Raw genomic sequence first — 13084 nt, 5'->3', positions numbered from 1 at the left:
GTCTAGTGAAAAGGTCTTCAATGCATGGAAGTGGGTATTGATCCACACTCAGGGCTAGGGTGACTGTAACCTTAAGGTTACAGATCCTCATTGTATCATTTGTTTTTAAGACCAGAATGGAGTGGCCCATTCACTGGTGAATTTACTCTCCACCTTAGACTTCGATGATGTACAGTACCGAACACACCTTTAGAGGTCTTGGACAAGTCTCCCACTTCAACCAAAGTTTAGTTTCATACCAACCCCACCTCCCAGTCCCTTACAGACATCCCTGTATCTGTCCAAAATCTCTTGGAAACTTCTTTGTGAGCCTGCTAGCCTATTAACCACAGCCTAATTTAACTTCAATTTCGGTAACCAGGAGTATTGGAATTATACAGGGTAACTTAGAGAGAAAATTCCACACAATGGTCCCTTAGCTGTACTCCCAGCAGTACACAGGTCTCTCCATTGGCACCACTTGTCCTGTGTATGTCTGCAGTATAATCTGATAGGGGGAGGTGATGACCCCATGGTTTTATCACTGGGCTGTTAATCCATAACCCAGAGACCCAGATAACTTTCTGCGGACCTGGGTTCGAATCCAATCACGGCAGACGGTGGCAATAAATATCTGGAATTAAGAATCTAATGATGACCAGGAATCCATTGTCGATTGTCAGGAAAAACCCATCTGGTTCACTAATATCCTTTAGGGAAGGAAACTGCCATCCTTACCTGGTCTGGCCTACATGTGACTCCAGACCCCCAGCAATGTGGTTGATTCTGAACTGCCCTCTGGGCAATTAGGGATGGGCAATAAATGGTGCTGAGCCAGCGACATGCTCATCCTGTGAACGAATAAAACAAGGTCATTGTCAAGGTCATTAGCAAGGTCATTGGGGTCATTTAAGAGACTGCTGGACATGTATATGGTCACAGAAATTTGAGGGTGCATACATGAGGATCAATGGTCGGCACAACATTGTGGGCTGAAGGGCCTGTTCTGTGCTGTACTGTTCTATGTTCTATGTTCTAAAATCTCGGCATGTTCCAGTGGCAAGGTCTTTTAACTTTTCCCAAAATATTGATTCAGGAATCAGAGCTGCACCTGTCACATTCCTAAATTCAGGAAGAACCCAGAAACAACCAGCCTCACCTGACTGGCACACAATGTTTAACTGGAACTCTGCAGACAGCCTGGGCCTTCTGCTTCTCCCACAGACCTGACTGACTCCTGGTCTACCCCCACACTTGGCAGCATGTACCTTGTGCCTTGTCCTCAGGGTTGTTCGTTTCTGACTGCCCTTCCCTAGTTTCGGGCAACATTTTCCACTCGCTTATACCTGTGCTTCTCCAGTCCACCCTAATGACTCCCCATGAGCACGGTTCCCTCCTCAGCAGAATTCTCCTTTAAAAAGGTCTTCCTAATGGAAGTGGGGAAAAGCAATCACAATGTCCTTAGACACTTTGTTCATCTTTACCCACACGTTAAAACATTTGGTGGGCACAATCTGATCCTCAAACAGTCCCACTGCTCAGAGTCGGCCCACCATTTTGTTCTATCACCATTGGGAATCTTCCCAGCTAAGACCGCTGGTTGCCAGTCTCAGCCCATGTCCCCACAGTGCACACTCTCCCTCGCAAGCGGCATTCACGCTTTCACACAGTCCGTGGTCTGAAGCCACTCTCATCATCAGTTGTTGCATTTGTGCTTCACTAGAACCAGAAATAAAACACAAGGTAGAGGCAGTTAAACTCAAACACAGAACACTTTATTGTTTCTTCTCTCGGCTCTGCTGTCACTCTTACACTGCCCCTCACAATCTCCCACCTCTGGCTCCCCTGACCCATTCTCTTAAAGTGCCGACACAGCCTACTGAATAAAACAGAGATGGTTCTGGAACCCCAACACACACAGCAGCTCCGTGTTCAAATCGGAACCCTGCACCTGATGCCTGTGTCTCACAGCTGGGACGTTCGCTGTTTGAACTACCCATCATTGAAGGCTAGCTTTCTTGTAATTTATTAGAAAGGCCGACCAAAGCATCAATCTCAATGTGCACTCACATGGCAGTACACAGATGCAGTACGGCTCAGAAATGACATATTTTGTTGCAGCTTTTCAGCTTGTACTCATCAGGACGTTTCAGAAGAATACCAACGAAGGGGAACACAACTTTTATACAATTTGGTAAGAAAAATGCACTAGGATTGTTTTCACTGGTTGAGAGGAGATCTGAGAGAGCTCTACAAAATTATGAGGGGTACAGACGGGGTGCATAGTCAGAGGCTTTTTCCCAGGACAATGACAAGGGGGAACAGGTCAGAGGGAGAGAGTTTAGGGGAGGTGTGTGAGGGAAGTTTTTCACACAGAGAATGGTAGGAGCCTGGAATGCACTGCCCGAAGAGGTAGTGGAAGCAGGCATGTTGTGATATTTAAGAGGCGACATGAATAGGGAGGGAATAGAGGGATACAGACCAAATAAAGGCAGGTTTATTTGTTAGAATAGCGGCACAGTTTTGGAGGGCCGAAGGGCCTGTTCTGTGCTGTACTTCTTTTTTTGTTTGTCCTTTTGAGAGTGCTGAAGGGAAGCCTGAGGAATTATCCAGGAACCCATGTAATGTTCTGGAGACACAGATTCAAATTCTTCCATGACAGAATGTCGGAATTTGAATTCAATAAAGATCAAGGATTAAGATGATAATGATGACAATGAAACCATGGCCAAATGTTTAAAAAAACCCCAAAAGAACTGCGGATGCTGTCAATCAGGACCAAAAACAGAAGTTGCTGGAAAAGCTCAGCAGGTCAGAACTAAGTCTCTGAGGAAGGGTCACTCGTCTTCAGGTATGCCCCGGTACTGCTCCTGGGCACCCCCCTGCCCTCTCCATTGAACAAGGGTTGATCCCCTGGCTTGATGGTAATGGTGGAGTCAGGGATATGCCGGGCCGTGAGGTTACAGATTGTGCTGGAGTACAGTTCTGCTGCTGTTGATGGCCCACAGCACCTCATGGACGCCCAGCCTTGTTTGCACAATGTTCAGCACCATTCGTGACTCCTCAGATACTGAAACAGTCCGTGTTCACATGAAACAAGATCAGGACAATATCTAGGCTTGGGCTGACAAATGGCAAGTGACATTCGCGCCACACAATTACCAGGCTATAACCATCACCAATCCAGAGACCCAGATAATGTTCTGGAAGCCCGAGCGCGAATCCTGCCATGGCAGATGGTGGAATTTGAATTCAATAAAATGTCTGGAATTAAGAATCTAATGATGACCAGGAATCCATTGTCAATTGTCGGGGAAAATCCCATCTGGTTCACTAATGTCCTTTAGGGAAGGAAACTGCCATCCATACCCGGTCTGGCCTACACGTGACTCCAGACCCACAGCAATGTGGTTGACTCTGAACTGCCCTCTGGTTAATAAAAGCTGCCTAACCAGCGACACCCTCGTCCCGTGAAAGAACAATGAATATACAACTTCTTTCTGTCTGTAATAAACAGGGCACCATTGTCACCGCACTCTACAACCTGTGACTGCTGAAGTTGGGGGCCAGCATTATTCTTCTCACACACACACAGAGCCACACACACAGACACACACACACACACACACACACACAGAGAGCCACACACACACACAGAGCCACACACACACAAACACACACGCACAAACACACAGACAGACAGACACAGGATTATTTAGCAATCAAGCACCTAATCACAATCTAACAGCAGCTCCCTGAGACAGCACGACACATTCTGAAGATTAGCCAGTGACATGATCTTGCACCCTGAAGCAGGGCCATAAGGAGAAGTTGGAATTTCATTAAAGTGTTTGTAAAATCTGTAGCAGTTTGAAAATGAATTTTCAGAAACTGTATCCATTGTAAAGGGATTTATTTTTATTAAATAATAATAATCACTGATCTGGGAGGCCTGGCATCTCTTGGCCTGAAAGGAGACAAACTGGAAGTGAATTAACAAACGAAAGCCAGCAGATGATGGGTCCACATTGAAAAATATCTTCTTTTGTGTTTTTTTTAGTTCATTTACGGGATGAGGGTGTTGCTGATCAGGCAACATTTATTGCCCATCTGTAATTACCCAGAGGGCAGTTCAGAGTTGGCCACATTGCCGTGGGTCTGGAGTCACATGTAGGCCCAGACCAGGTAAGGATGGTACTTTCCTTCAGATGGGTTTTTCTGACAATCAATGATGTCTTCATGGCCATTAGGGCAGCATGGTGGCTCAGTGGTTAGCACTGCAGCCTCACAGCACTAGGGATCCAGGTTCAACTCTATCCTGGGGCGACTGTCTGTGTGGAGTTTGCATGTTCTCCCTGTGTCTGCGTGGGTTTCCTCCCACAGACCAAAGATGTGCAGGTTAGGTGGATTGGCCATGCTAAGTTGCCCATAGTGTTCAGGGCTGTGTAGATTAGGTGGGTTTGACGTGGGAAATTAGGGGAATGGGTCTGGGTGGGATGGTCTTCAGAGGGGCAGTGTGGACTTGTTGGGCTGAAGGGTCTGTTTACACACTGTCGGGATTCTATTCTAGATTCCTAATTCTCAATTTTCATTTAATTCAAATTCCAGGACCTGCAGTGGGAGGATTTGAACCCAGGCCCTCAGGCCATTCACTGATTTTCTGGATTAATAGGCTAGCAGTAATATCACTCAGCCACCTCGTCCCCACGGTGACTGAAAAACGAATGGCCGCTGAAGCAGTAGAGTCACTTTACCAATGGGGGGGGGGGGGGGGGGGGCACCAAGAATAGGATTCCTCCCCCCGCAACTCCACAGCCAGATCCCCCATCCAGATATTTCTCTCACATGCCCCACACTAGACAGTTCTGCTCCAATCCGAATCTCTCCATATCCATCCGGATGTTTCCATCAGTACCTCATCTCTGATTGGTCAGTGTTTCCCAGGTTGTCCTCCAGTCACGGTCCTGCTGGAACAGAGAGAGATTAACCTTCACTTAACACCTAGCTCCTGTTAATGTTTTTCACTCATCAAACCAAAACCAACAACCAACAGCCAATAGGAATTGTTCAAAATAAAACCCACCGTCTTATCATTATCCAGTTGGATCCTGATAAATCACTGATCACTTGATAAGTGAGGCCACTGCCCCATGTAGAACACACAGGTCATTCATGAACATGGCTAGGGCCCTGACCATTAACAGGTGTAGCCAGTACCACGGCCAATATCCTGACCTCTCACTAATGGCCAGTCACAAACCTGATCAAAGGAAAATATTGAGGCATTTGGGCAGATCCTCGTTTCACTTGTTATATCTTTCCAACCTGAAAAAGGCTCATTAATACTGACTCTCTGATGAAGGTCTAAGCCCCTCCTGAGATGCTGCTTGGCCTGCTGTGTCCATCCAGCCCCACACTTTGTTATCATTAATACTGACTGTCTGCTTGCTGTGTTCGAGCCAAACCTCAATCAATGATAACACATTATCATGAATATCACAAGCACTAATCCAGCACAAAAACCTTGCATGTAGCATGTTAGTGAATTTCTAAGTACCCGACATCTAGCAGGTCCTCTTTCTCAATTCAGATGAAGGGTCTAGGCCCGAAACATCAGCTTTCCTGCTCCTGAGATGCTGCTTGGCCTGCTGTGTTCATCCAGCTCTACATCTTGTTATCTCGGATTCTCCAGCATCTGCAGTTCCTACTATCTCCTGTACCCCATGCACTGACCAATAAAGGCAAGCATACCAAATGCCTTCTTCACTATCCTGTCTACCTGGGTCCATCATTGAGTAATTAATTTGACCATGGCCTTGATCAAATTAGACACAAAGAAACTGCAGACGCAGTTGGAATCCAAGGTGGGTGAGCAGGAGGCTGGAAGAACACAACAGGCCAGGCAGCATCTGGAGGAAAGAGATGGTCAACATTTCTTCAGGACTGAATGTGGGCGTAGAGGGAGCTGCAGATAAGGGGGAAGGAGGGGAGGACACTGGTGGTAGGTATGTCCTGGTTGGTCAATGGGAGGGATGAATCCAGTTGGTGGCTGGAAGGCAGGGTCGGAAGGTGGAATGGAAGGGGAGCTGGGGGATGGGTGGGAAGGTTATTTGAAATTGGGGAACTCAGTGTTGAGTCCTCGGGCTGTTCGATGCCCAGGTGGAAGATAAGGTATTTTTGTGTTCTGAGTCGCAGTAACACTGGGTGGGGGGTGAGCCAAGGTCAGATGATGTCGGAGGGGGAGTGGGGAGTGGGCAGTGACCAGGAGGTTAGGTTGGTCATTACAGACCAGGCAAAGTTACTTGGTGAAAGTCACCCAGTCCAGGTTTGGTCTCACCAACATACAGGACCATATCAGGAACACCGGATGCACAAGACCAGGCTGGAGAGTATGCAGGTGAAACTCTGTCTCACCTGGAAGGGCTGGTTAGGGCCCTGGATGGAGGTGGTGTGTGGTCAGGTGGTCTTATCTTTTACAGTTACAGGGGAAGGTACTGGGTGGGCTGGAGTGGTTGGTGGAGAATGTGGTGCAAACCAAATAGAGGTGAAGGGAATGGTCCTTGCGGAAGGCAGAGAGGAGAGGGGAGTGCAAGATATTCCAGCAGCTGCAGGATGCTGCCTGGACTGGAGGGCAGGTATTATGAGGAAAGGTTGAGGGAGCTAGGGATTTTCTCATCGGAGCGAAGAAAGATGAGAGGTGACTTGATCGAGGTTTACAAGATGATGAGAGGCATAGATAGTGTGGAGAGCCAGAGATTTTTTCTCAGGGCGGAAATGACTGTTACGAAAGGACATAATTTTAAGGTGATTGGAGGAAGGTATAGGGGAGATGTCAGAGGTAGGTTCTTCACCCAGAGAGTGATGCGTGTGTGGAATGTGCTGCTGGCAGTGGGAGTGGAGTCAGATACTTTAGAGTCTTTTGAGCGACTCTTGGATAGGCACATGGAGGATAGTAAAATGTAGGGTGTGCAGGGTGTTCTTAGAGTAGGATAATAGGTTGGCACAACATTGTGGGCTGAAGGGCCTGTACTGTGCTATGTTCTGTGGTGGAATCTAATTGGAGTTGAGGAAATGTTGAGGATATGTTGGATGCGGAGGTTGGTGGGAGTGGAAAGTGAGGACAAGGGGGACCATAGCTTTGATATTTAGGGGGATGGTGGATTAGATCTGTGGAGTGGGGAAGGGAGGGGGCGTGGGGGAAAGCTGTCTGGATGAAGAGAGGAGAGAAAGAGCATTGAAAAAGGCAGACATCCAGGATGCTTGGGAGTGTAACATCTCCTCGTCAGAGCAGATATGATAGAGGCAGAGGAATTGGGAATATGGGATGGATGTTTCCCAGGATATAGGGTGGGAGGAGCTGTAGTCTAGGTAGCTATGGGAATCTGTCGGTTTACAGCAAATGTCATTCTGTAAACTGTAACCAAAAATGGAAACGGAGCGGTCGCGAAAGGGGAGGGAGGTGTCTGAGATAGACCAAGTGAGGTTGTTGACTTGCTCACCGAGCTGCCTGGTTATCATTACAGAGGTTTCATCACCATGCTAGGAAACATCATCAGCGAGGTCCCTCATGAAGCGATTTGGTTCTACTCCACTTGGAATTTATATGATCCTGTCTGTTAAGTTGCGTTCTGCCATTTCCAATTCTGTTCTGCATGGGTTTGTGAACGGGGTCTAATTCCACATGTTTGTTGATGCATTAAGCATTGAAAACCAGGTATTTAGGAATTCCCCTGTGTGTCTGTGGTTGGCTGAGCTTGGATGGCCCTGTCGTCCCAGTTAAGTTGATGGCCTTCACTGTCCAAGTGCACTGAGGTGAGGGAAGGTTCATCGTGTCGTTTTGCTGCTAGCTGATGTTAAGAACATAGAACATAGAACAGTACAGCACAGAACAGGCCCTTCAGCCCACAATGTTGTGCCGACCATTGATCCTCATGGATGCACCCTCAAATTTCTGTGACCATATGCATGTCCAGCAGTCTCTTAAATGACCCCAATGACCTTGCTTCCACAACTGCTGCTGGCAACGCATTCCATGCTCTCACAACTCTGTTCATGTATCCTGACGGCTAGTTTCCTTCCTGTCTGTCTGATATAGTGTTTACCGCAGTCATTTTGCAAGGTATTTTGTAAACTGCTTTGATCCTGCATGTCATGAGTATGGGGTCTTTGGTCCTTGTTAAGTGTTTGTCGTAGAGTGGCTGTGAGCTTGTGAGCCACCCTGATTCCTAGTGATTGTAGGAGTCTCGCAGGTAGTTCTGATATGTGCCTGGCCTAGAACAGTGTGGCTAGTGTCTTGGGGTGTATTGTGTTCTCATGGTGATGTCTATCTAGCAGAGAGCTGCAGACGAAGCTGGTGGGTGTTCATCGACAGTGAAGGCCCTGTGTAGGTGCTCTTCCCCCTGTTGGGAAGTTGCAGTGGGTTGTCGCCTGTTTGAATAGTGTCCTTACACAACTTTGTTTGTGAACATTGGGATGATAGCTGTGAAAGTTGAGGGTTTGATCAGTGTGGGTCACCTTCCTATTTACTGTGGTTTGGAGCTTCCTGCTGCTACTCGTTTTATCCTGACCTCTAGCAACAGAAGTCGATTGTTGTTTTTCTCTTCTCTTGTAAATTTGATCCTATTGATGATGAGATGGTGCATTTCTTCGAGCTTGGTGTGTTTAATGGTGATAAATGTGTTGTCTGTGTATTGGACCCACGGGTGTGGCCGTATTGGTGGGGGGGGCGGGGGGGGGGGTACTGCGTCCCAGTCTTTGTACAACTGCCTTTGCACCAAGCCCCCAGACTGGTGACCCCACAGGTGTGCCGTTGATTTGTTCGTATATCTGGCCATTAAAGATGATGTGTGTCGTGAGGCATAGGTCCAGTAGCCTGAGGAGGATGTCCTCGCTGATGAAGCTGTTTGGAGTCAGCGTTCCTGCTGCATCTAGTAATGTAGCCACTGTTTCTTTGGCTAGTGGGCTGTCAACTGGTATGAATAAAGCTGCGATGTCAAAGATGCCATAATTTCTTTGTCGCTGATTTTTATCTTCTTGAGTGTATTGAGGAAATCTTGGGTTGAGTGGATACAGTGGGGTGCTCCGTCAGCTTGGTGTTTCAGTCTCTGCTGTAGGTCCTTGGCCAGTTTGTGTGAACGTGTGCCTGGCCAAGACACAGTGGGTCTGGGGGAATGTCCAGTTTGTGTACTTTAGGCAGTTCATTGAAGTGGGGGGTGTTTATGCCTCATCATTCCCATGTCGTCTGTCTTATTTATCTGCCTTGCATTCATTATTCGCTTCGACGTCTGGGTGATCCTGTTATCTCAGATTCTCCAGCATCTACATTTCCTATTATCTCTGATCCAGCTGCGCTGTTGGGTCTACCACCAGCTGTTGTTAAGTGTGGGAATCTGCAAGCAGTGCCTGTACTTTCTCAATGTCGTCTCCTTTGTTCATAACGACCTTTAGTCCGCTGGTAGGGTTATAATGTTCTTGTCTTTCCTGTGTCCTTTGAGTGCTTTTCTCTCTGACATTTTGAGGGTGTCCCAATAATTTCTCCAGTTCAGTGTGGGGATTATAGTTTGTTGGTAGCTTGTTGGCTTTCATCCGTGAGCGCATTAGCTTTTAGTGTCGCTTCCCGAGCGGCCAAGAGGTCTGGACTATCACATCTCTGTGGCCTGTGTAATAGAACAGCTTTGTCGGTTTCTGTAATAGCCTGCCAGATCCGTGAGCTGGCTTTGTCCTTACGGTTGTGGTTGGTCACTTTGGTCAGTTTCTCCGGTAGAGCGTGTTTTCTCTCTGTTCGGGTCCTGTGTCAATCGATGGTGAAGTTCTGTCCAAGGGCTGTTGTTTATTGCTGGTTGGTAGTGTTTGGTACAATGATTTTTGGTGTGAAATTTCTCAAGTTATGGCTAACTTGAAATTCCAAGCAGAGTAGAACAGCATCACTTCATGTGAGGCAGCACTGATGATGCCCGAACAGAGTAACAAAATGTACATCGGATAGCCAACCAGATCAGCGAGCAAACTCACAACCAGAGCGACAAATTTTCACAAGAACCTTAACCCAAGCGAGGCTGCGGGAGGGGTGGAAATTGCTAGTGAGGTTGGCGACGGCCTGGGTGCAGGATGTAGCGCGGATGTAACAGGGGAAGTTGGCGAACAGTACAGATGTACATTGTGAAGGAGGACTGACCAACAGAACCTACAAACACGCAGCTCTAGCTGGGGGCCATGCGAGAGCCCATGGCAACCCCCTGAGTTTGGAGAAAGGGGGAAGAATTGAAGGAAAAGTTACTGAGGGTGAGGACTAGTTTGGTGAGGCGGAGGAGGGTAGTGGTGGGGTGGGGGTGGGTACTGGATGGGTCAGTTAGAGAGGAAAAATAAGTGAGGGTTAGTAGGTGGTCCCTGTGGGGAATGGACGCATTACAGGGATTGAACATCCACGAGAATGAAGAAGGGCTGGCATCCAGGGAACTGGAGCTTTCTGTCCCAGATGTGGGTGGGGAGTAGAGAACGGAGAAGGTCAGTAGTTTGACCAGGACAGTGAGTGGGCCCCAGGTGCCCAAAGGAGCCTCACCAGGACAGCTGGAGAAACAAGACTCGGGGGATTGGAATGAAGTGAGGTGTCCCCGGCAGAATATCAAACTAATACACAACGGGAAGCAGTTCCTGTTCTCTGCCAGTAACAAACGCAGCATAAAGACAGGCCCCGTGCGCTGCTCCAGTCGGACTGTGAACACGCGCCTCGGTGTGAACACAGGCCCCGTGCACTGCTCCAGTCGGACTGTGAACACGCGCCTCGGTGTGAACACAGGCCCCGTGCGCTGTTCCAGACGAACTGTGAACACGCGCCTCGGTGTGAACACAGGCCCCGTGCGCTGTTCCAGTCGGACTGTGATCACGCGCCTCGGTGTGAGCACAGGCCCCGTGCGCTGTTCCAGTCGGACTGTGAACACGCGCCTCGGTGTGAATACAGGCCCCGTGCGCTGTTCCAGTTGGACTGTGAACACACGCCTCGGTGTGAATACAGGCCCCGTGCGCTGTCCCAGACAGACTGTGAACACGCGCCTCGGTATGAATACAGGCCGCGTGCGCTGTTCCAGTCGGACTGTGAACACACGCCTCGGCGTGAACACAGGCCCCGTGCGCTGTCCCAGACAGACTGTGAACACGCACCTCGGTGTGAATACAGGCCGCCTGCGCTGTTCCAGTCGGACTGCGAACACATACCTCGCTGGTGAAGAGGAGAACAGAGCAACAGCTTCAGCAACACGAGGCCGTACCCCAGAAGGTCTCTTCGGAGATGAGTGAGTGTGGTCCGGGAGCTGCTGAGGGACGAGGCAGTAGGTAGTCTGCAACAGAGAACATTTGGTGAGGATTGCCAGCTGAAGAAAGCAGCATAGGGAGCACACGGGGGTGGGTGCGCACTGGGGGGGAAGAGGAGGTGTATGCGCGCGGGGGGGGGGTGGGTTTGCACGCGCAGTGGGGGGGGTGTGCGCGCACACCGGGAGGAGGTGGGGTGCGCCGGGGGTTGGGGGTGCATGATGGGTGCGTGCGTGCCGGGGGTTGCGTGTGCCGGGGGGGGGGGGGTGCGTGATGGGGGCGTGCGACAGGTGTAGAGTGAGCCCCTTACCTGTGAGGCCTGTCTGCGTGGGAGTGATGGTGGGGGCGGTTTCCGGGGAGGGTCGGCTTTCCCTGGCCGCCCTTTGGGATTGCTGGGATGGCGGAACACTGTCCCTGTGGGAGCCGGAGGCCGCACTGGCTTGTCCTGGTCCCTGCCGATGGGATGTGGGCGCTGGGCCCTGCCGGCAGACGCACTGGCCATGTCCCCAGGCCTTGGGCTCCGAGGGAGGTACTGGCCCTGATCCAGCTGTTCATGGGGAATGCACAATACACACTGGTCAGGCTCAGGGAGATAACAGTACCCCACACAGGGCCGAATGGCCACAGGCTCACCCAGCTCCTGCCTTACTCCAACACAAACTGCGGATGCTAGGAATGAGAAAGAGAATCAGGGAATGCTGGAGAAGCTCAGCAGGTCCGGCAGTATCTGAGGAAACAGTCTGGTCGATGAGCCTCCCTGACACTCAAGTAGAGCGGGTCACTAGGCCCAGCCATTAACTTGGGCTTTCCCTGTCCCAACAGGCACCGCCACGCCACGCCGGGAGAGGAGGTGTCGCGGGGAGGGTTGTCGGGAGGTGGGGGGGGGGGGGGGGGGGGGGTTCGTCGCGCGGGGGGGGGGGGGGGGGGGGGGTCGTCGCGCGGACGGGGGGGGTCTTCGCGCGGACGGGGGGGGGGGGGTCTTCGCGCGGACGGGGGGGGGGGGGGGTCTTCGCGCGGACGGGGGGGGTGTCTTCGCGCGGACGGGGGGGGGTCTTCGCGCGGACGGGGGGGGGTCTTCGCGCGGACGGGGGGGGTCTTCGCGCGGACGGGGGGGGTCTTCGCGCGGACGGGGGGGGGGGTCTTCGCGCGGACGGGGGGGGTCTTCGCGCGGACGGGGGGGTCTTCGCGCGGACGGGGGGGTCTTCGCGCGGACGGGGGGGGGTCTTCGCACGGGGGTGGGGTCGTCGCGCGGACGGGGGGGTCGTCGCGCGGACGGGGGGTCGTCGCGCGGACGGGGGGGTCGTCGCGCGGACGGGGGGGGTCGTCGCGCGGACGGGGGGGGGTCTTCGCGCGGGGGTGGGGTCTTCGCGCGGACGGGGGGGGGTCGTCGCGCGGACGGGGGTGTAACTGGATGCGAGTTTGCTCGCTGAGCTGGAAGGTTCGTTTTCAGACGTTTGTCACCATTCTAGGTAACATCATCAGTGAGCCTCCGACGAAGCGCTGGTGTTATGTCCCGCTTTCTATTTATAAATAAGAAAGGCTCACTGATGATGTTACCTAGAATGGTGATGAAACGTCTGAAAACGAACCTTCCAGCTCAGCGAGCAAACTCACATCCAGAACCTCAACCTGAGCTACAAATCTTCTCAAAACTCGGGGCTGTGACTCTCAAACACTGTCCCTTACAACGAGATCCTCCACCTCCGCTCCCAATTTGTCGCTGCCCAACTAGGAGTGAACCCAAACCCTGCGGCAGAACATTTGACAATGAGGAGAGTGTCAAGTGCCGAAGGGCCGAATG

At 51.0% G+C, this 13084-nt stretch overlaps 1 protein-coding gene across 1 annotated transcript in view; it reads right to left on the bottom strand.

The window, feature by feature from the left end:
• Positions 1-1765: 1765 nt before the first annotated feature.
• Positions 1766-13084, bottom strand: part of LOC125456627 (disintegrin and metalloproteinase domain-containing protein 19-like) — a 35784-nt gene continuing 24465 nt past the window's right edge. Inside the window, exons 10-12 of the mRNA XM_059644182.1 lie at positions 11594-11830; positions 11191-11312; positions 1766-4943 (exon numbers count right to left, since the gene is read on the bottom strand). Of these exons, the coding sequence (XP_059500165.1) occupies positions 4910-4943; positions 11191-11312; positions 11594-11830 (393 nt within the window). The 3' untranslated portion in view covers positions 1766-4909. The remainder of the gene's footprint in view (positions 4944-11190; positions 11313-11593; positions 11831-13084) is intronic.

This window comes from Stegostoma tigrinum, unplaced genomic scaffold (genome assembly GCF_030684315.1).
Source record: "Stegostoma tigrinum isolate sSteTig4 unplaced genomic scaffold, sSteTig4.hap1 scaffold_551, whole genome shotgun sequence".
NCBI classification, from domain to species: Eukaryota; Metazoa; Chordata; class Chondrichthyes; order Orectolobiformes; family Stegostomatidae; genus Stegostoma; species Stegostoma tigrinum.
The sequence above is the reverse complement of the archived record's forward strand: the minus strand, read 5'-3'. Positions and strand labels throughout refer to the sequence as shown.